The 24,560-nt window shown below is 37.1% G+C and overlaps 2 protein-coding genes across 40 annotated transcripts; both read left to right on the top strand.

Annotated features, from left to right (window-relative positions):
- The first annotated feature begins 205 nt into the window (after window positions 1-205).
- LOC107860404 lies at window positions 206-13,382 on the top strand. 39 transcript variants are annotated; one of them, XR_007052552.1, is made up of 4 exons: window positions 206-573; window positions 718-900; window positions 1,965-2,220; window positions 11,743-12,628. XR_007052552.1 is itself a non-coding variant. In XM_047407489.1 (4 exons), exons 2-4 carry the CDS (start codon window positions 805-807, stop codon window positions 12,446-12,448), a joined length of 543 nt encoding a protein of 180 aa, XP_047263445.1. In that variant the 5' UTR covers window positions 221-573; window positions 718-804; the 3' UTR covers window positions 12,449-12,628. The 39 variants fall into 39 exon arrangements, 37 of the variants coding, with proteins under 37 accessions (XP_047263445.1, XP_047263444.1, XP_047263417.1 ...); XR_007052551.1 differs by having other exon boundaries at window positions 213-559; window positions 11,737-12,628; XM_047407489.1 differs by having other exon boundaries at window positions 221-573; window positions 1,960-2,220; window positions 12,263-12,628.
- A 10,761-nt stretch (window positions 13,383-24,143) lies between these two features.
- Window positions 24,144-24,560, top strand: LOC124896313. The gene has a single exon (XM_047407869.1). It carries the CDS (start codon window positions 24,144-24,146, stop codon window positions 24,558-24,560), a length of 417 nt encoding a protein of 138 aa, XP_047263825.1.

Consider the following 24,560-nt stretch of genomic DNA (forward strand, 5'->3'; position numbering starts at 1 on the left):
AATAATGTTTTTTTTTTTTTTTGAAAATTGTTAGTAACAGTAACGTTCTTATATTTTAACGTTATTTACTGCTCTTTTTGGACCGTTCAACTTTTTCTAAAGTATAATACGTTACTTACAATAATATTTATAGTAGTTTGATAAAGTTTCAAAAAATATATTAATTTGATGAATTGATTTAGAAAATAGTAACTTATTTTACAGGAAAGAAATTCAATCGTTTTTTAATGTTAGTTATTGAAAAGAAAAAGGTGACAATATTGCCGACAACAAAGAGAGCGAGCGTTGGTCTGAGTGGGCCTAGTACCGGTCTACAGCTAAACGACAACTAGCAGCGCAAGAAAATTGCAGTAATGAACCGGCCGTGAAACTCGTTTCAGCCGGTTCTTTTTTTTTTTCAGTGCCAAATAAGAAATCTGCTGCAACAGACCGGAAGCGCGATGCAGTACAAATAAAAACCGGAAAATATCTCAATGATTAATTTGGAAGACGAAGATGAATTATGCATTCGCCGCTGTAGAATTTTCAACTAGCCGGATTCCGTTACCATATCTCTCCGGTTAGTCGTTAACGGTAACCCTAGTTCATATTTTGCCTTCAGAGCTTTTGAATTTACGTAGTTGACTCAGTATTAGCTTTGGGATCGAGGGATAGTTGATTGATTGAAATTTTCAAGTCTTTTTTTTTTCATTCTATCTGGATTGGGATCGCGGTCAGGTACAAAGTGGGGATTTTCTATTGGATATGAAATCTGAAGTTTGCAGTTGCGTCAAAGTAGTGTAAGGTTGAGCTTCAGAGAAAGAAATGAAGGCTGGGAAAGCAGCAAAGCTGATTGTTGACGCGTTGCTTCAGAGGTTTCTTCCGCTTACCAGGCGTCGCATTGAAACCACTCAAGCTCAGGTTACTCTTTTACCAAAAATTTCCCTATTTTCATGTATTGATCTCATTTTGTGGGGAAATCTTAATAGCTCATTTAGTTGGTTGGCTACCCGATATTGCATTTTGTTAGTGACGGTTCCATTCCCAGTATTTCACCATTGTCCGATTTTGCCTTTCCCTATCCCCAATTGGAAAAGAAAAGGAAGAAGAATCCCATTTTGTGGGATTATTTCTATGTTTGTGATGTACTGCAGTTTTGATTCTTAACTTCTTGTCAAGAAAGATATAAATACTCATCAAATTAGTGGCAGTATAGGAAAAACAGTAAGAGAGAGATCAAGATGGATTGAGAGTCATACTCTTCCATTGTAGATTGATATTTAGACAAAAGATAAACATCCCAGAGCAGTGTACAGCGAAAGCTAAAGGCGAAAAGGCTGTGCCTCGCCACGCGGAGTCGCAGCAGTGGTAGGCTCACAGCAGTAGAAGAGTTGCAAATATGGGAAACCTCCCCCTAAAATTACCTTATATCTTTTAAATCCTAATTTTTCTCTTTTTATAAATTTCAAAAGGTAACGCCTCTCTCGCCTTTTGAAGGTGGTCAAAAGGCCGCACCACCACAGACCTGAAGGCCGACAACCCATTGCCTAGCCTCGCCTCTCGCCACTCGCCATTGGCGACGTGGCAAGTGCCTTTCACAACCCTTCCTCAGAGTGTGATAATTGTAAGGGCCTTAAAATTTGTTCTGAGAAAGACCCTGATATGCTGCCTCTAGTGCTCCTCAAGTTTGGAAAGGAGACGTATGGTCTGCTTATGTTGGTTCGCTATTACCAGAAAGGGAAAATGACAAGCAAAGGCTACTTAAGATGAGGAAGAGTGGCCTTCTTTCGTTGTTTACCTGTTTTACATTCATTAGTTATGTTCTTGATTATGCTATCTGTTACTGAACTCTGATGCAAAAACAAGATCTTTTTTGTGCTTAATTTTCTTTATATTTATAATTTTTTGATAGATGTTTGTGACTAATTTTATTTTGACTTGGGTTCTGCAACTTTATCTGAACTTTCTCACTTTGAGAAGGACAGGATGGACAGTAACTCCGGCCATCTGATCCAGCCTATGAGCAAGTACTGGATTCATTGGCCGTGGTTGCATGTCACACACCCGTTCCTCTTCTGGCGGCCCTTTACGATGGAGAGAAAGGTGCACATTTTCAGTTACAGGATGGACAGTACCTCCGGCCATCTGATCCAGCATATGAGCAAGTACTGGATTCATTGGCCATGGTTGCATGTCACACACCCGTTCCTCTTCTGGAGGCCCTTTACGATGGAGAGAAAGGTGCACATTTTCAGTTACAATTCGTCCTAATCATGACACATGTTTTCATTTATATGTCAAGTTGAAGTGTAATTTTCATCATGTGCTTTTATTTCATGCAAGTTCATTTTGGTGAAAGAAAATCCGCCCTTTGATATTGACAGATTGATTTAAAATTCTTAGGCTTCGACACCCCTCGGAACTCTTCGTTTCGCAGGTCTGTCTTGAACAGAGCTTCCACCTCAAAAACCCAGGAGGGAAGTGACGAAAATGATAATAACAATGACAAGGGCAAAGTAAGAGGAGTCGACTTCTCTGGTCCTGTCCCGGAAGTTTATTATCAGCAATCCACTAGGGTCCATGAGTCCCTAGAACCTGAAGATCCTTATGCTCCAGGCAGTCCTACAGCCTCTGATATGGAACCTCCCCCTACCATATTCCGTCAAAAAATTAGGACCGACCCCAGTTTACTCGTCATCAAATCTGATGAAGAGTATACACCTGACCTTAAAGCTCTTGAAATCCGCTGGTACCTCCCTAAGGACGCAATCAAAAGGAAATGGTACACCAGTACCTATTCCAAAGAACAACAAAAGGAATTAGGTCGGCTATGGATAGCTGATATGAAAAGACTTCCGATGTGACATAGAATTCTTTCGATGGTTTGAGTTTACTTGAAGAATGGAAAACCAAAATGAATCCCTTAACGTTATCATTAATAAATGGTATACCCAGAGTAACAAGATAATTGAATCCGTTACTCCTCCGCTCGAAGGGATAAAAATCCCTCATTCCAATGAAGTCCTCAATGCTTCACCCTTTAAGAAGAAACATGATAGACCTCTATCAGCCCCTATCAATAGAGACCTCGATAGGATAGTTGAGCAAAACAACTATACTAATCAGATCCTTCACACTATCTCCCAGCAAATAGGAGATACTAAAAACTCGATACTTTCTTTTAGTTCCCCCGCTCCTGAGAAAGGGGCTCCAAGCCCTAATCCTATAGCCAACCCCATCTTTAAGATCCCTGAATTCCAAAAGGAAAAATTCCCGAATCTTAGTGATGACTTCAAAGTATCAGGAAAAATCTTGGAACAAATCAACGAAAAACTTTCCAAGTTTAAGATCTCTGAGAAAGCAGAGTCCAGCAACCAGAAAAACTCTCTTTCTAAACTCACCAGTGATCGTTTTTCCACTAAGAAAAACTATTATAAAAAACCCTCTCCTCCAGACGTCCAATTTGAAGAAAATCCCTACCTCTCAACTTTCAACCATGATGGTAGAGGAATAACTGAATGGAATGTTGACGGTTTGGCGGAACACCAAATCTACAACAAACTCCATGAAATGGGTGTATCTATCACGGCTTACAAAATTAGAGGAGCCACTGATAAGGAAGCAGCTACCATGATCGTATCAGCTTTCACTGGTATGATAAAACATTGGTGGGACAACTACTTCACTGATGACATTAAAAACCTTATCTATGGAGCCACGGCTATAGAAACAGTGGTCAAGAGTGAAAATGGCCAAGAAGTTCTAGAGCAAGTCGCAAAAGAAGACGCTTGTGCCACTCTCCTATACCACATAGCAAGACATTTCATAGGAGAGCCCAAATTATTCCAAGATAGGAGCTTAGAAATCCTCAACAATCTCACCTGCAAAGACCTAGCAGACTTTAGGTGGTACAAAGATACCTTTTAAGTGAAGGTCATGATCCGACCCGATTGCAACAATGATTTTTGGAAGGAACGATTCATTAGTGGTCTCCCTTCTCTGTTTGCCGAAAAGGTTAGAACCAAAATTAAAGATAGATTCGAGGGAAAAATCCCTTACGATATCTTAACCTATGGCGACCTGATAAGTTTCATCACCACCGTAGGGATAGATCTCTGCACGGACCTTAAACTTAAGAAACAACTTAAGAAAGATAGTACTTCTAAATATGGGTTAGGAACCTTCTACCAGGACTATGGTTTCACCAGTCCCAGCAAAAAACATAGGAAGAAGTCCTCCAAATCTCACAAAAGGACCACCTCAAACAAAAGGTCCTTAAAAAAGGAATCTTATAAGCCTAGTCGAAAGACCAAACGAAAAATCTCTAAAACCAAAGATACTTGTTGGACTTGTGGCAAGACAGGCCACAGAGCGAAAGACTGCAAGTCAAACAGGAAGAAGAAAATAAACCAATTAGATCTCTCTGAAGAAACCAGAACAAATTTATTCTCTATAATGGAAGATTCTTCTGAGTCTTCTGACTCCTATGCCTCGTCCAGTGACGACTACAGCGATGAAGAATACATCAACGCCGCTTATGAGACAGATCAATCCCAATCTGGCCAAGAATGCGCTTGTACAGGTACATTCTGCTCTTGCACCAGAAAAGCTTTTAATGTCATTTCAGGAAATCCTAAAGAAATTCTGTTTGACATTATAGAACACATCCAGGATGATGAGGCTAGAAATAAATATCTTCTAGAACTCAAACGATTAATGCTTTCTCATGAAGAGAAACCCCCCAAACCCATTATTCAGCCTTTTAGCATGAAACAAGTTATGTCTAGATTCGACAAACCTGCGGAACCTTCTATTGCTGATCTTAAGGGAGAAATCTCTACGTTAAAGGGAGAAATCAAGAATCTCAAAATCCGACTTGATCAAGTAGAGCTTAACATTCTTACGGATCAAGTCCTAAAAAATATACCTCTCCCAGAAAAGGTTTCTCCGCCAGAATCACCTAAAGCCTTTCCAATCATCCCAAATGATCATCTCCGAGAACCAGAGCCTAGTTCCTTTCCCGGCTCCGAGTCTCCCTCCACATCCGGCAAAGCTATTACGGCCATAAAAGCCTATAGCGAACACATAGTCGTAAAAATTGTCATAAATAAAGACTTTGTTCTTAATAGAGTCGCACTCTTCGATACAGGAGCAGATAGTAACTGTATCGTTAAAGGCTTAGTACCTACAAAGTACCTTCAAAAGAGTACTTCTCGTCTTTACTCAGCCACGGGAGAAAAAATGGAAATCCATTATCAGCTCCCTAAAGCTCATATCTGTAACAATGGCATTTGCCTTGTTAATGACTTCGTCATCACCGAAGATATCACTGAGGATATCATTTTAGGGATACCTTTCGTCAACCAGATTCGACCTTACTGGAGTGACTACGACGGAATTCGTACAACTCTTTTAAACCAGAACTTATTCTTCCCTTTATTAAGGCCCCTCTTGCAAGAAGAAGGTAACCTTATTAAAGAACGAACTGTTTTTAAAATTAACCGGTTTTCTTCCCATATCAATTTTCTTAAACAAGATATTCACATAAAGAAAATTGAGCAGTCTTTAAAAACCCCGGAGATGATTACTAAAATATCTAATCTTCACAAAAATTTTGAAGATGAAATTTGTTTCGAATTTCCTAATGCTTTTTGGGAACGGAAAAAACACTTAGTAGAGCTTCCTTACATTTTCGGGTTTGACGAACAAACTATTCCTACTAAGGCCAGGCCCATTCAAATGAACCAAGAAATGATGGAAATCTGCAAAAAAGAAATTGACCATCTTCTAAAGAATGGTATTATTAGAACCTCTAATTCTCCATGGAGTTGCTCTGTCTTTTATGTCAATAATAGTGCAGAAAAGGAACGAGGAACTCCTAGGCTTGTAATAAATTACAAGCCTTTGAATGCGGTATTAAAATGGATCAGGCATCCGATTCCTAATAAAAGGGATCTATTAAAAAGAACTTTCAAAGCTAATCTTTACAGTAAATTTGATATGAAGTCCGGGTTTTGGCAAATCTGCCATAGCGAGCACCTGTTGCATAGAGAGATACCTCTCTTAGCCACATTATCCAATGTCAAAACTGCTTCATTGGCTAACAACCAAGTAAAGCATGCCACTTTATGTGGTACTTTGACTCTCCATATATGCTTCCAAGGCCATTTGAGGACTTGATTATCTCTAACATTTGTGTCACTAAGACTTGTCTGTTTATATCCTTCCTTAACCCTGTATTTACCTTTGTTATGCCCATGCCACCATAAATAATCCTCTCCATCCTCTGTTCCTTTAAAACTTTCTAGTAGTTTGTAAAGTTCAGTTATTCTATGGATTTCCCAGTCATTTAGATTTCTTCTCAGAACCAAATTCCATCCTTGTTGCGACCACATATCAGTAATTGTGTTATGTTGATGTTGAGCCAAAACAAAAATATCAGGAAAAAGATCTTTAATGGTCTCAGCACCCATTCATTTGTCAGTCCAAAAAATAGTTTTCCTACCATTTCGAATCTTGACAGTTGACTGAGTATTGAGGAAAGGCCAAAAGATTCTGATTGACTTCCAAAGGATAACTCCATATGGAGTATTTACCTCTTTAGTCATCCATTTGTTCAGTTCCTCATACTTGCTCTTGATCACCATACACCAGAGTGCTTGGTCCTCCAGATGATACCTCCATAGCCACTTCACCTTCAAAGTTTTGCGCTGGTTTTTTAGGTTTTTGATGCCTAAGCCACCTTGTTTCTTGCTTCTAATGATACTCTTTCATTTTACTAAATGAAAGCCTTTCCTTTCCTTATTGCCTTGCCACAAGAAGTTTCTTCTGATTTTGTCCAACCTCTGAATTACTGTCTGAGGTATATGAAAGATAGATAACATATATGTAGGAAGAGCATCTAGACCTGAATTTATCAAGGTTAGTGTACCTCCCAAAGATAGATATTGGGATCTCCATCTAGCTAATTTCTTTTCACACTTCTCTTGAATTGGATTCCAAATGTTTATGGAACTTGATTTTGCACCCAAAGTCATTCCCAAGTATACTGATGGCAAATTTCCCACCACTCCTCCCAAGATCCGAGAAAGATGATTCATGTCTGGAACCACATTAATTGGGTACAAGTGGCTTTTGTTCCAATTTATGTGTAGCCCAGATATAACTTCAAAGTAAACCAGTATAAGTTTTAAGATCAACAGTTGCTCCTCCCCAGCCCCACAAAAAATTATTGTATCATCGGCATACTGGAGATGTGTAATTTCCACACTGTTTCCTGCTAACTTGCTAACTTCAAATCCCTGGATTCTTCTTGCTTCCTTGGCTATATTCAACATGTTAGTTAGCCCTTCCCATAGCTATGATGAACAAGAAGGGAGATAGGGGGTCTCCCTGCCTAATCCCTCGGTGTGCATTGAAAAAACCTTCAGGTGAACCATTGATAAGCACAAAAAATTTCACAGTTGATATACAAAACTTGATCCACCTGATCCATCTCTCACCAAACCCCATTTGTCTCAACATACTTAGAATGAAATCCCAATTCACGTGGTCGTATGCTTTCTCGATATCAAGTTTGCATAATATACCAGGTTTACGTAGGGACATTCTAGCACCAATTGGTTCATTAGCTATGAGCACTGCATCCATTATCTGTCTGCCTCTGATAAAAGTCATTTGCTGCTTGTCTACCAACTTATCCACAACTTTCTTCAGCCTTTCTGTCTGTACCTTGGAGATCAACTTGTATAAGCTTCCAATTAAACTGATGGGTCTGAAGTCTTTGAGTTCTTTTGCTCCTATCTTCTTAGGAATCAGTGCTATGTATGTTGCATTATAGCTTTTTTCAAACATCCCAGTTGAATGGAAATTGTGAAAAACATCCATAATGTCTTGTTTAATTATCTCCCAATATTTAAAGTAGAAGCCTATTGTGTAACCATCAGGGGCCAGGGGCTTTGTCAATAGCATACATCTTTAAGCACTCAAAAACTTCTTGCTCCTGGAATGCTACCTGCAGTGCTTCTTTCTCATCCTCTGTGATGGTAGGATGATTGCTAATATTTTGAGAAGGTCTCCAGTCTTCAGGTTCTGTATATAACTTCTTGTAGAAAGATATGACTTCCTCCTTAATTCTATTTGGATCAGTTATGGTCTCTCCCTGCACTTCCAATTGATCAATGTGATTATATCTTTTATGGGCATTAGCAGTTTGATGGAAAAACTTTGTATTTCTATCCCCTTCCTTGATCCATAAGCCCCTTGATCTTTGTCTCCAAGCCACTTCCTCATTCTTCAAACACTTCTCATATTCCATAAATAATGTTGCTTTCTTGGCAATTTCCTCCTTTGTCAAGGCTCTATTATTCGACTGAGATTCTAGCATAGCCATCTGATTAAGAAGGTTGTTCTTTTGTAATTTCAAATTCCCTTGATCTTTTCCACTCCCATTCTTTCAATTTTCCTTTGAGAGCCTTGAGTTTACATGCTAAGATGTAGTCTGGCTTCCCATAAAATTCAAATTCACTCCACCAATTCTTGACTCTTTCAACAAAACCTTCTTGATTCAGCCACCAATTTTCAAACTTGAAGTAGGATTTAGATTGCTCCGAGTGTCCACAAAGCAGAGCTATTGGGACATGATCAGAGGTCACTCTTCGCAGTGTAGTCTGTTTTATATTATTGATGAGATTGTTCCATTCTGTGGAAACCATTATCCTGTCTATTCTTGATGCTGTTGTATGGTTATCCCCTCTATGCCAAGTATACTTTCCACTGCTTAGCTGTAGATCAATGAGGTCGAGTTCCTCAATGCAATCTGTAAATTCCCTCATTGCTGAATTTCTCTTGTTCCAATCCCTTTTTTCAGAGGGAAATCTACAGACGTTGAAGTCACCACAGATAGCCCATGGCCCATCAAACAAGCCTCTTACATCAGCCAATTCCTCCCATACAAGCCTCCTCTCCACTTTACTGCTAGGAGCATACACACCAGTTATGTGACATTCAAAATTACAAAATTGAGCCTTGAATTTGCAGGAAAGAGTATAAGCTCCAACTTGTAAGATTTCCCCTTCCCAAATTCTAGAATCCCAAAGTAATAAGATTCCTCCTCTGGTTCCACTGGCCTCCAAACATGCATACTTGATCCATCTCCCTGCCCAAATTTGCTTAATTAACTCATGTACATTGCCTTCTAATTTGGTTTCCTGGAGACAAACTATGTTTGCTTTCCATTCCTGAATCAGACTTTGTACTACTCTCCTCTTCCCCTGTTCCTTCAACCCCCTAACATTCCATGAGATCAATTTGATCTTCATGGAGTATTTTGTGAGCCCCCTTTCCCCTTCCTTCTATCACCATTGCTTTTGAATTTAACGTCAAAAGATATCATATTCTTTAACTCTTGTGCTTCTCTGTTTTTTGTTCTTCTAACTACTCCCGATTGTTCCATTCTTCTTGCTTGCCTGCTAGCATCCACATGCCTAAGGAGTTCAAGTGCTGTTTCTTTCAATCCCTGAAAATCCACCCCAAACATCTTATGGAGTTTAAGCAAGTTTTGTTGCACCCAAACTGTAGCTTTTCTGTAATGACCCAAATCTTATTTTAATAATAAAGGGTAGTGGGAAGAGGGCCACACCCACTCCCTTATGCCTTTCATGATTAGGGGAGCAATAACAGAGAAGCACCATTTATTCTTTTTTTCTCTGTCATATACCCACTGGGCGTTAAAAAAAAATGGGAGGGGGGCTCACCATTTACACATAAAGACACTACACAATTCCAAAAAAATCTTCCTCCATTTTCTTTTCCTGAAGAACACACAAAAATTTCTCTATATTTATTCATCCCTGCACACAATACAATGAATACATAGACCATACTCTCCACTCAAGAACACTTCACCATTTTTCATTGCTAATTGACAAAGATTACACTACGCACCATTTGAGCAATAATAGAGAAGAAGAGAAAGAAAAGATATCAGTAGAGAATATCTAAGCTAAGTTAGCAAGCATCTTTCACCAATAAGGTATGAATTTGTTTATAGTTTTCTGCATATAATTTTGAAAACAGTGACTAAAACGACACTCATGTATATTTGATTTTCTTCTTGGTGGTAGTTGTTTGCTACTAGATTAAGGAGAGGTGTTGGTTGATATTGATTGCTTAGGGGAAATTTATATAAGAAAGAAGAAGCAGGTTATATCACAGTTCTCTGTTATTATAATTTTACGTATGGTTATAAAGCATGGCTAAATTGAGATGTTTTTGCTATAATGTATTATTGTCTGTATGTGTTGAACACTATAAGAGAGAGCCAATGATTCTTCTTAGTATTTGATTAAGTTAGTAAGTTGACTCGGTAATGACTTGGAAATAATAAGATTGAAGTGTTGGTTTCATTAGCATAAAAAGAAAAGAGAACAACAACAGCAATATTCAATTATTGGGAGCAGCTGGCAGTAACCAGTACACTGAAGCATTGTTTTGGAAATTTTCTTTTCCTTATCGTCGGTATCATGTTTAAACAAGTGTGTTGGGATATTATTATCATTAATTCAGCATATCAGTGAGATATTAAGGTTCAACGCTAAGTTTAAAAGCTGGGATATTAAGACTAAACTCCAAAATAGCATAATTGATATCTATATATTATTGATAAGAGAGGACAAAGCCTCTACATTAAGCCACGTGGCAGCATACTAAAATGACATTTGGCATTTTAGGACAACAATTAGTTAGGTTAGTTATTAGTTACCTATTTTTGAATTTTTACTTTTTAAATTTCCTTAGAAAATTCAAATTGTGACAATTAATTGATAATTGCAGTTTTTTAAATAGATAACTAATTTTTAAATAACTATTAACAAACATTATTTAATTAAGAACTCCTATTTATATTTTTATTTTAAAAATATTTGACCTTGGTATCTTTTTTACATTTTGGTCATTCTAAGACAAAATTTAATATTTAGTAATCTATTTTATAAGATTATATAAAAAGAGAGATTAAAATATATATATAAGAAAAATATTAAAATGCACTGCCAAGTAGTTGAGTATTTATCTGCACTTGGCAGTTATAAAATCACTATCCAGCAATATAGCAAATACATAATTATTTACATTTTGTAAATTTTATCTATAAAAATATAACGTGTTTTTTTCCATAGGGGCAGTTTAAAAATCATCGGCAACTACTCATCTTCTTCCCCCATGGAAATCATACACTTCCAACACTTTTTACTCAGTGAAATATCCTAAAAATAAAATTCAAAATTTTCCTTTCTTGCAAATTTGTTTCATAGTTTCAATGTTAAAACTTGAACCCAGTCCATCTCTCTCTCCCTGTAGTTAATTATTTTTCTCCTAAATTGACTTTATTAGGGTTTCTAAAGTTTCTCAGCAAAAAACGAGATGAAAAATCACTCCGACTAGGTATAGTACACTTTACTTTTCTGTTTGATGGGTTAGTAGTTTGTTTTAAAGTATGTGAGTGGACTTCAAATTTGTTCTTTGTCGGATGGGTTTTTTCAAAATGTTCTGTCTTTTCTGTTAAATTGAATTGTTTTCTTCTTTCAATTCAAGTTATAGTAACGAGACTGAATTCATAATCAATTGCATCAAGTTAATATGGCTGATAGATTTGATTTAATTTCTTTTATGTTACACATTACTTTTCAGATCAGTTTGGTTTATTTTTATTATAATTGATACTTTTACCATTCATGTTTCTTCCTTTTAACATTTTAGTTGCAGATGTTAGAAGGATATCCAAGAGACTTTTTTGTATTAAAAAAAGTGAACATACTTTAATCTTGAAGAAAATGAATCTTTTAATGGTAAGTTACTTTAATCTTGAAGAGAATGAATCTTTTAGTGGTACGCGTCTTTATTTTTGGTATTAAATTATTAATGGCAAGCAGAATACTTTTGTTGATGTAATTTTAAATTCTTAAATAAATTTCACACCATGACGAAGCACACAATTTTCTCCCGATCTTCTCTTCATCCAGTAGTTCCGCAAATACTATCACGATTGTTACCAATGAGGATCAGTTTCATCCAAAGGTCTTCAGAAATTGAAATAGGTTTGGTTAAGGATGACAGTTCAGATGCGTCCAAACATAAATCTGGTGCGTATCAATTTGAATTTTTTTAGAAATTTAGAAGTTAGGACAATAAATTACCTTCAACATGCAATGAAGTGATAATGTTCATAAGTTATTGAATTTGGAGATGTTTGTTCTTGCTATTACCTAAACATGTTTGCTTGCAGGAACTGATGGTTAGCGTGGGGGAGAGAACAATATATAGAAGATTAATTGTATTGACACTTGAAGTTTTTATAATTTACTCAGATGACCATTCAAAAAAAAGAAACAAGATTCTATGGTCTTCTATTAAACAATGGATGAACAAGCAGGATACTGAACTGGCCATTTTTAATTGTAACAAAAAATGATGGAAGCAGCCTCTCTACCTCGCTAGGGGTAGTAGTATGGTCTGCGTACATTCTACCCTCCCCAGACCCCATAATGTGTAATATACTGGGTTTGTTGTTGTTGTTGTTGTTGTAAAAAATGATGGAAGCTTTGAGACACCAGTCAAAGTGAATGTGTATGTCTCCCTTTGTCGACAGATACTCTTGGGCGATTTAGCAAACAAAATGTGTCCAGTTTGAGATGCCTTAATTCCATTAGTCCCCAAATTTCAAGAGGTATGTCTGCAGACCCTTTAACAAGAAATGTCTGCAGATTCCATAACCTGCAAATTTCTGAGAGGTATTTTTAAATTCTTACCGCAAAGCAATGATAGGTACCTCAACCACATGGGGCTTAGTATCTGCAGGGGAACACTATAAAACTTTATGTGACTCAAGCCCAAGATTTTGAGTAATTTGAAATGATTAAGCTCTAATTGGAGAATAGCAGATGAAAAAAAAACGACCAGAAAAGAAAATAGAACGGGTTCATTTCAAAAGATTGTTGTTGTCATCATCGGTCAACTGATGATGTGCAGAGGTAAGAAGGGTCCTATAAAAACCATAGGGTAAATCATTAATTTCATCACCAGTCCAGCGCTTGAAGGGCTGCATTTCATCAGCAGGAACATGATTTGGATCACAATGAATTACAAAATAACAGATTTGAGATTTTTCAAACACAATGTTGTTCATGACAAAAATGTTTCCCCTTTGAACTTCTCTCAAGCGCAGGTCATATATAAGATCATGAACCTTACATGATCTAATCTTTGTTCCATCTAGACTTCTTTTGCTAACGAGAACTAGACATCTGTCAACAAGATCTTGTATTTTTAGTAGTGAGAATTTCAGGTACTGTTAATGTTATTTCTTCGCGTGTATTCTATCATTCTTTGTTGAAATTGTTGTATTGTAATCCTGTGGTTTTGTACATTTTACTTTGGATTTTGAAATTCAGTAAAGTTTTTGGTTATATTCAGTGTTTATTTGGGCAATCTTTTTTCTTTGTGTTCTTTGAATTTGGAATGAATTATAAGCAATATTTCAATGCAGCAGCTACAGCTTTGTACAACTACCTGGGCAATGCCAGCCCTACTCATGATGTGGGCGACGTGCTTTCATGGCTAAGTTTCTTGAGTCTACCACATCGCAACATTTGTCCTCTCAAACTCTAATCTTAACTCTCTTCTTTATATCAAAATTATATTTTCATAAAAGGAATACATATAGTGGAAGATAGAAAGTTGGAGGCATTACAACAGAAAATTGGTCATGCTTACTTAACTTGAAAGGTTGTTGTGGGAAGGTACTGATTTTTCTCCAATTCTCCCTTTTTCTTAATACATTACAGTTTTGATGATGGTTACAACCTACCTACTTATCCCTTTTTGTCGTAAGTGAAGGAGTTCTCAAAAACACAGTATTGCATTACTTAGGTCACCTAATTTTGAGTATCTGTATTTATTTTTCTGGCTCAGGTATTCTTCGTTGTTTGTGTAATCAATGATCTACTGATGAGCCCATCTTTGCAAGCCTTGGTATGGGCTTTGCCATCAAATTGAAATAACTGCTCTTTTTTGGAGGAAAACGTTGTTCCGATTAGTGTAATTCATGTAAATAGGTTCCTGATCTCTTGCACTATTACGTGTATATATATATTATATCAATTTTGGCATAGTTGTCGATTAATAGACTTGTCTATGCTAATGTTATCATTCAATTTACAGCTTACTATGTGGTTGTTGATGAGTCAATTGGAAGACAATTTGCAATAGTCTTTTTGGAGTGTGTTAAGATGATTTTGGGCCAAACTTTGGGGATGGAAAGGTTGTAACAACTCCAAATAACCTGAACAAGGAATTTACGTAATTTAAAATTTAAATTTATTTTAATATTATGTAAAGGCAAAAGGCAGAATTTTCTATCAAGTAATTTATTTGTTGTACTCTCTTAAGTGTATTCCTAAGTTTTTGAAGCATATGCATTATTGTGCTGAATATTTTAAAGAAGTAATTGTTGCTTCTATGAATTTTCCAGAGTGGGAAATATGCCAGTCAGTAACGCAGAAATTGTTGAATCAGATATTGCTAGCACCATCTCTACTACTTTGCCACAGTATTATTTCACTAACACCTTCAAGATTGAGAATTTTTACAACCCTCCCTCTGTATTCTTGTGGGTGTTCAATCAAATTCCAATCTCATTTTAAAAGAATCACATCTTTTATATGTCTTTATAGTGTTGAGGAGGTCAAGAATACTCAGAAAACGGTGGAGCTGTAGCAACAAGATTGCATTAGCTGAGAAGTACATGAAGTACAGGGACTCTAAACAATCGGTTGGGGTTACAGTTAAAGTTCTTCTTGATCGAATGATCCATGAAGAAAGGATAGGCCAAATAGATTTGATTGATAAGACTGAATCTATAATTAAAATCATGAAGCACTACTATTACGTCGGAACATTTTTAAATCTTTATAATACTATTGATTCCATATTTGTAATTTATTTATGATACATTTTGTTTGCATCTATTTGATCTTCTATGGTTAGGTTTCTTAATTTTTGGAGATTCGATAATGTTATTCTATATGAAATAGTAAGCCCTGTTTACTTGGATTACTACTTAAGTTACATCATACATCTATATTGTTTATATAATTTGCATATTTGTTTACTAATTTTTTGTTTCATTTTAATTTCCTTATTAGTTATTGTGTGTTACTTTTCTTATAGTTGTTTTTCGTATAATAGTCATTGCTACTATGACTTTTGTTTTGATTAAACTTTTATCGTCAATAAATGAGTTTTCTTTATTCGACGTACAACAGTTTTAGATCAAATTCTATAAGAAAGATATTTTTTGAAATTTTATGTCTTTCACCAATTAATCATTTTTTTCTCGATTTAAAAAAAAAAGTTGAGATATGATTGGGAAGCGATATCTACAAGATAGCTTTGCATTTATTATGTTCGAGACAAAATTTAATACCTATGGTATTTGAATATAGATTAATTTTAGGAGGTTCAAATTCTGAGATTTCAATAAATTGTATGGGGTATAAATCAGCCACAATTAACAATGCAATATGAAATAAAACAATGATTTTGCTAATGATTGTACATGATAAAAGTGTTGGTGGATTTCATTCTTTGAAGTTATCCGCGCATCGCGCGGGTATGTATACTAGTTGTTATTTAAAATTTGGTATAGATTGATCCCATTGGTCGTTGTTGGTTGATTTTCTACACATTGCAAAGTTGGAAAATTGTCGTTAGCGAGGTAAGTGAGACTTTAAGCGTTGATGCTTGCTTTTCAAATTTGCTTTATAAAAATTATATTTTTCTGCTTAGTCCATGTGTTGGGACAAGCGTGAACTCGGTAGAATAAGTGAACTTTAATAAGTTATGTATATGTATTATGAAAAGTGTGTTGAGAATTGTTTAGATGAAACGCGAGGTGAGGATGGGGCATTGAATATATTTTCTTCGCTACCGTTATAGTCTCTAGGGGCATACATAGCCGCCGTAATATGTTAGGGGCATTATTTATGCTGCCTTAATATGTTAGGGGCATTACTTATGCTGCCGTAATATGTTAGGGACATTATTTATGCTGCCGTAATATGTTAGGGGCATTATATGCTGCCGTAATATGTTAGGGGCTCGTACATGCTGCCGTAGTAGACTTTTTGGGGCATTATATATGTTGTTGTAGACTTGTTGAGGTGCTAGGCCGATCACCTTCACTGTCGTTTATGACAAGTCGTGAGTGCGGATTGAGTTGTTATAAGATGACATTTTGAACCTCTTTGAAAATCTTATTGATATTATTTTATGAAAGATATTATGTATATATTATTTGTGTATCTTTGTTGTGCTTTGTATTTTCTAACACTTGTTCCAGGGGTATTAAAGTATCGAATCGAAGATCTTACTGGGTTATATATTTATATATAGCTTACTCCTTACTTGCATACGTGCAGATACGGTTGCAGAGAGAGAGGCTCATGGCTGACTGCTATTACGTGAGGATTCTATCGCTAAGGTGAGCCTTTGCATTGATCGTGAAGGCTGTCATTCATCTTCAGTTATTTTTAGCTTATGTTTCCTTTCGTTGGGTTTGTATGCCCAAAATTTGAACTTATGTAACTCTGTATAGATGCTCCATGAACTTGGTGTGGGACTTGTGTTAAAGATTTGTTATCTAAACTATTGTCGTTTTCATAAATCGCTATGCGATATCTTGTTGGGTAATTATTCTACACTAATGATTATTTCATGCACATAGTGTTGTGTATGTTTTCATCTCAGTGTTTGTAGATATGGTGACTGAATAGAAAATTGGTTCTCCCGACAAACAGTGTTGTCGGGAGCCAGTCACTCCTAAGGTTTGTTTTGGGACGTGACATTTTCTCTCCATTTCAATGAGAGTTTCTTGTTGTTGTGTACAAAGGGGTTCGATCTCCTGTACATCCTATAATTCTCCAGAATTTACCAACCTTAATATTTCCTGTCTCAACTCTATGTCACCCGTGATGATTTTCCCCTACTCATTATCTCCAATCCCTTCACTATTTGCTGCACATAGTTCTTCGGATTTTTTTCCCCTTCTTCTTTAATCTGTAATTGTTCATCAGTAGCGGTCATAGCAGCTCCTTTTGTTTTCTGGTTACTTCGCACATAATTAGGAGAGAAAATCACAGCAGTTTCGTCCACTATAACCTTTTGGAAGAAATCTTCAGCGGGCTGTGGGTTAAAATTATTAGCAATAATCCTTGCTTGATCCGGCCCAACAGGTTTTAAGCCAAATGTGTTTTTTAAACTTTGTATATGCCCATCACGTGCTTCTTCAATTAATTTTAAGCAATCTCCAGCTGTTCCCACATATGTCTCCCCTTTCCCATCTCCATCAACTTGTTCTGGAGTCTCGGGTATTAGAGGATAAAGTCTTTGTTATCTACTGGTTCTTCCTTTGGATATTCTCAACTGTTCCGGCATCTGGACCTTCTCTCTTTGACGACAACTCGAATCTTGTTTTCCTTTCTACCCATATCGGAATAATAAAGTTAACTCCATCTCTAGAGATGGTAACTTCCGTTGGCATGTTCCTAACATCCCCTCGAGTTTCGATCCTAGCCCATTTGAGATGGTTTCTTAGTTTTGTTTCCTCCTCCGTTGCCAGCCACCCGCCACAGAGATCTCTAATTTCACGAAAAATCTCTTCCGTCCAGAGATGCATTGGTAGACCCAAAGCCCTAATCCAGATGGATTTAGGTTTGTGATTGATAGGCACGCAACCTGCTGCAAGGTTCCACCACTCTAATTTGAGTCTACTTTTCTTCCACTGCCATTCTCCTTGTAGGACTTGTTCCTCCATGTATCTATTTGGAAACTCAAAGAGAAAACAGCTATCCAACATCTCATAGACATTGATCCTAAACGCCTTCTTCCACATCGTCGAGGACCATCGTCTAACTTCTGAGAGGGTGGGTGTTTCAGCTTTTGCGTTACCAAAAGACCCAAAAATACATCTCCTAAGTACTCTTTGATCTTTATTTTTGGCTACAACATTGGTTTCAATCTCCTTCTCTTTGGTTGTGGCTATCTTAGGGCTATTGTTTTGCCATTTGTTGAATGTAACTGCTTTTGCATAAGTCATATTTGAAACATTTGTCTGGCTTTGTGTCTGTATCTCCTTCTGTGGTAGACTTTTAATGAAACTTTGTGGTAGACTTTTAATGAAACTTTGAATCTTAAATGCCACACTTTTCCAACCAGCATGTCTTCTAACTCAGGTACAATAATAACTGCTCTATCCTCTCCCTTCAGTGACAGTATACTCATATATCTCCCATGGGAATTGTATTTCCTCGTACCAAAGAAATCTGCCATCTGGTCCTTGTATCTCCACCTTCTAACCTGAAATTTTTGGTCTGATGATGCTTCTGTGAGTATGAAACAGATCCATTCCAATGCCTTCTCACTGAGTGTAACCCTTCTCATCATATTCCTGCTTTTTTCCACCCAATCGTACCATGCAACTTTGTTTGAAGTCCATCTGGTTATGTCATAAGATTTAAAACCTTGGTTGAAATATATTCTATTATCCCCCATAGATACAGAAGAGGGAAATTTTACCAAATAAGTAAACAAAAGATGTAAATAATGGCCTGATTTAAGAGAAAGGGTCAATTCCGGCTAGTTTGCGGGAAAATGTCTTGAGAAACGACCTGGCTCTATTTTTATTCGCCTGAGAATAGTGTTGATATGGCCGGAAATTCTTTAGAATTGACTGAAAAGGTGTCACGCGCCGGTGCGTGAAGCACGTGACGACGGTGACTGGGAGATCCAATGGTGCGTGAGAGCACGTGGGGTGGTTTATGGCGATGGGTTTTCTGGGGTTAGGTCGCAATATGGTGATGGTGATTATGGAGGGGTAGGATTGAAAGAAAGAGGGAAAAGTGAGGTATTCCGATGGTCAGAAGGACCACCGGAAATGTTTTTGGTTGAAAATCCTTCTGGTTCGTTGTATAACCCACAACAAAAATAGGCAACAATGTTCAAAAATTAAAAAAAAAAACAGAAAGGGGAAAGTCACAAATTGTCGAGAAGGAAAGTGACGAGCCTTCGATCTTCCTCTCCGATGGATGGAAAATCGAGAAATGGTGATGAGCCTAGCTTCAATTACGTCCAATTCGAGTGATCCTAGGTGTATATCTACCTCTAGTTACAGATCAGCCATGGAAATAGAGTTCAAAGATCTTGGATGGATTTCACATAAGACACCAACATGTCTCACAGGTGCTATGGAATCTAGTCCATAGAAGACTTCTTCGGCTCTCGGAAATATTTCCCTTCGGATGCTATTCCAGAAGGTAAATATTTAACCCAAAATCACAGGAATTAGGAATTGTTAAGCCTTTAAATTTTTAGTTATCAACTAATTGTCTTCTCCAACAGAACGGTTTAGAGGAAAATTTTATAGTTAATTCCTCATTTCTCAAAGACCGTGAGCATCAATCATTAGCAGTATGCTTGAGAACCTAATTTAACTTGAATCCCTACATTTCTCAAATGTAAACTAGGTTTTGAGCTGATAATTAGTTTTAGTCGCCAGTGATGTTATTCCGAAATGAATTATGTGAAAATTCTGCATTTGAGTTTGCAATTGTATTCCTTGTCTATGGTGCTACTATGATTGCATTGGAATGGTTGTCTATGTATGCCTCTGTGTACCTTCTGTTTTGACATCTCCGTATTCTAAGATTAGGAATTTGCCTTTCTTCCATGTTAATAATCCTTCTTCCCTCCAATGGAACCTCCTAAAAATGATTAAAACTTTTGGTATCTGCAAAATGAACACCCAGGTTAGCAAAATAATCAGCAAGCTGATTCCCTTCTCTGTACACATGCTCCGCCATCACTCCACCTCTACTTCTTAATTGATTAAAGCTCTTCACTTCCATAGCAATAGCCCAAGGAACCTCCCAAATGTCGTCTAACACATTCTTCAAGATTAAGGAATCAGTCTCCATAATAACTCCATAATAACTGGAATAAAATGTCTATTAATATAAAGTTCTAAACCAGCTTTCAGTGTTTTTGCTTCGGTTAAGAGATTAGAACCATCAGGCAACCTAATAGATTCTACATAAATGAAGTTCCCTGAAGCGTTCCTTACACAAAATCCAGTAGAACTAAGTCCCGGATTCCTTTTTGCTACCCCATCAGTATTACACTTGTAGAAACCTGCCTTCGGCATTCTCCATAGAACAATGTTAGTTACAATTGCCAAAGTGTGTTCCTCTAGAAACTTTACAAGATTAGGCCAGTGAGACGGAATTTTGACATCCATGGATATCTACACTTAGTCATGAGGCATACTTGTCTGTTAATCTCTCCTATAGTTTTATGAAAGGACATTTTTCCCCATGTTTATGGGCATTTCTTCTTTTCCACAGTTGCCAAATAATGAGAGCAGGCATTGCTTGTAGAATTGGCTTTATCTTTGGAGAAGAATCCAACTTTCACCATTTATCCAAAACAACCTCTAACTGAAAACCAGAAATTTGAAACTCAACTGCATCTGAGTTATCTTGCTTTCGTTTTTGTTTTCTTTGGATATATTGAGTAATATAAGAGCTGTTTTCGCACATTATAAAAAAATGCTCTCAAACACACTTTTCGAGGTGAAACCTTTCTAGCATACTTTTCACTCCATCAACTTTCTCAAGGGGATTTTCCGGCAACTAATCTGGAACTACACCATGGAGGAAGAGAGTATTTACTATAATGCAGGTTTTAAGTCATATGATATTACTAGAATTAAATTAGAAGCAGAGATTTGGTACGAATGGGTAGAGCGCAGCAGATTTTTAATGAGAAAAATTAAGATCAGCCATAAAGTTTTGAAGTGGATAGCATTTGTATTTATTGAGGCGACAAAAGAACAGAGAAAGATAGTTAAGAGATGGAGCATGAAGGATCATTTCTCGAAATTCTTCTGCACCATTAAATACAATGAGAATGGGAGGTATATCAGTTTTACTACTATTCAAGGGGAACATAAAGCTGACATTATTACACCGTAGACCACGTTAAATGGAGGTTGGGGAAATATAGCTCGGAAACTAGTCAAGTTCATCAATGCGCTAAGTACAGTAACAGAAGCAAAGCATGTCAACACAAAACAACTTGAATTTTTATTCAAGAAAGCCTTCGTTAGCAACCGATGGACGACAGAGGTGGCAAAATTTTCTCAGATCTAGATCAACGACAACAAAATTAACATCAATAGGGGCTCGTCGATCTCTGTTAAAGACCTACTTGGCAGATGCATAATTGGTACAATCCAAAGAGTATTCGGAGATTCCAACACTGAACAACTTCCATATATGGGCTTGCAATACTTGGAAAATAGTATTCGGAGTCAGTGTCTTTGCCATGAGCGATGGGAAATTTCTTTTCGAACTTTCATCAAGGAAAGTGGCAGAGCATGTGTTGTTAGGGGAATGGATATGGAAGAAACATAAGGTTCAACTGGAATGGTGGAATCCAGCAACCAGTTTTTGGCCGGATAATATCAAGAGAGACTGGGTTTGGATAAGATTTCTAGGTCTTCCATTGAGCCTATGGTTGCAAAAAAAATTCAAAATGGTCGGCGATCTCTTGGGTTGGGGGTGGGGCAATGTGGAAACTGAAGAAGAAACAACCCTGAAGATTCACCTTTATTGGGCACGCATCAATTCGAGAGGTGATGGCAAGAGGGTTTCGAGAGAGATCGAAATAGATAGTGTTGGATTCTCATACAATATTTCGGTATGGGTTGAATCACCGGTGAATTTCAAATTGGCGGAGAAGAGAGAAGTCGCGTTGCTAAGTCCGGTGGATAATTGGGGGAGAAATATTCATCCATCAGATAAAGCTAAGTGGCCATAGCTACATTCAGTAGTCGACGTGGGAACATCGTACAAAGGGGGCAACATTAATAAGAGGTTACTTGATAACAGGCTGTCCAAAGAGGGCCTGCAAACTTTAGGGATGAGACAAACCATCCAGAAGACATATATGAGCCAGAATATGAGCCAAACAATTGCAGACCCAGACCCACTTATTACTGCTCAACCAAAAACCTTATCAAATGAGGCCCAACCGAAGGATATTTTTATTATTGAAGTACTTGCAAATACAACTTTTAAAACAAAGTAGAACACTATCAATACCCACACATCAAAAGCCACGGGAAATGATACAACAACAATTACGAATGGGGAAGAGGTAGAAGGAGATATCCAATTTAATCAAAATATGGTGGAATATATCATTAAAGAATCCAACCCTCAGAATCTCTACGACTTGGCGGCATGCAAATAACAGAACAAGTAGAAGAATTGAATTGCTCAGAGGAGGATGCTACTCCACTCAATATGCAATTCCAACAGAAGAATTGGATCCAGATTTTAACATTTCAATCTGGATTCATCAGCATATCTTCAGTCTTAGCGAAGAGTTTTGTGTAGAATCTCAAGATTTCAAGTAGGAGGCGCTACCCTTATTCATAAAAATTGATGGCAAGAAGCAAGAAAGAATAGTCAAACAACAGAACAACAAATGCTAAAAAGAAAGGGTACAAGAATTAAAAGGATTAGAAATGGAAAGCTGATTCATGAGTAATAGTATCAAACGCAAAGGGGGATATCTGGCTATACTTGATCAATGAAGATCAACATAGTATTCTTTATTTGGAAGAGGGCTTTAATAAAAAACATGATCCAGTCTTGGAAAACAGAGGTGATATGTTTACAAGAGTCCAAAGTGGAAAGGGATATCAAGAAAATAGTGAAAGACATATGGGGAAATAGATGGGCTAAATTCAGCCAATTAGAGGCCAGTGGAACCGGGGTGGAATTATCATAATGTGGGATAATAGAGATTGGAAGGGGAGATTAGTAGTATTGGTTTTTTTTTGGTGTCTTGTAAATTTTATGGTAAGAATCAAAACTTCTCTTGGCATCTGACAAGCGTGTATGCACCTAATGATCGTAAGAAGGGGGAGGAAACATAGGAAACTTGGTGCAGTTATGGGTTTATTCACAGGTCCTTGGGTTTTATGCGGGGACTTTAACACAACTAGGTATCCATCGAAAAAGACAAACTGCAACGAAATTAACAAAGCAATGACAGACTTTTCTGAATTTATTGTAGATTTTGAGCTGGTTGATCTAGATTTAATATGAGGTCAGTTCACTTGGAAAATGGGGGACATTCAAATTTTACCAACAAGATTGGACAAATTCCTTATTTCAGAAGAATAGGATACAAGCTTTAGAAATATAAAGCAATCGTTTCTCCCTAGAGTGACCTCTGATCACTCTCTACTTTTACTGCAATGTGGTGACTAAGAACACACTAAGACACTGGTGGTTGCAAACTGAAGAATTTGGGGCAAAGGTTAAGATCTGGTGGGACTCCATTCATTGTTTTGGCAAACATGACTACATTTTACCCTTCAAGCTAAAAGCTTTGAAGGAAAAGTTGAAAGAATGGAGTAAAACTATTCAAGGTAACCTTAGTTTACTAAAGCAGAATGTTCTTAAACAGTTAGTTGAGTTGGAGAAAACTCAAGAACAAAGGGGGTTGACAAGAGAAGAATAAGCTACAAGACTGACTCTAAATATGGTATTTGAAGATATTGCAAGAAAAGAGGAGATTGAATGAAGGCAAAGATCTAGGGCGCTATGGTTGAAACAAGGTGACAAGAATACAAAATTCTTCCATAGGACTACTAATGCACTCAGAAGGGTCAACATTATTGACAAAATCTCATTGAGGGGGGATATTCTAACAGACTAGTAGACATCAAAAAAGAGAGTCTCATACTATGAAGAGCTTTACTCAGAAGCAGGGGAATGGAGACCAGACAATGAGATGCTAATGGCCACCTTTGAGTCATATGAAATCCTGCAAAGTATCAAATCATGTGCAGAGAACAAAGCCCCAGGGCTGAATGGGTACCCTATGGCTTTCTTCAATCAGTGTTGGGAGGTAATTAGCTTAGATGTGATAGCAGTTGTACAAAATTTTCATGCAGAAGGATTTTTCGAAAAAAGCTATAATTCTACAACTACAGGCCAATCAGTTTAATTGGGAGCGTATACAACATCATATCAAAGATGTTAGCAGAGCAGCTGAAGAAGGTGATACAAAAAGTGGTGGACAGACAACAAATGACTTTTATTGTAGGAAGACAAATCATTGATGCAATTTTACTAGCTAACGAGTGTGTCAATGCTAGACAATGGAGTAATGAGCTAGGAATTTTGTGCAAACTTGATATCCAAAAAGCTTTTGATCATCTAAACTGGAAATATCTGCTTGAGCTCCTTCAAAAGATGGGTTTTGGTACCAAATGGATAAAGTGGATCAAACGTTGTATAAGCATAGTAAATTTTTCAGTCTTGATAAGCAGAAGCCCAACTGGATTCTTCCCCTCACAGAGGTTTAAGTCAGGGGATCCATTATCCCCTTTTATTTTCATTTTGGCAATGGAAGAAATGAGCAACATGATTCAAGCCAGATTAAATGGTTGA

Source organism: Capsicum annuum, chromosome 2 (assembly GCF_002878395.1).
Source record: "Capsicum annuum cultivar UCD-10X-F1 chromosome 2, UCD10Xv1.1, whole genome shotgun sequence".
In the NCBI taxonomy this organism is placed as follows: domain Eukaryota; kingdom Viridiplantae; phylum Streptophyta; class Magnoliopsida; order Solanales; family Solanaceae; genus Capsicum; species Capsicum annuum.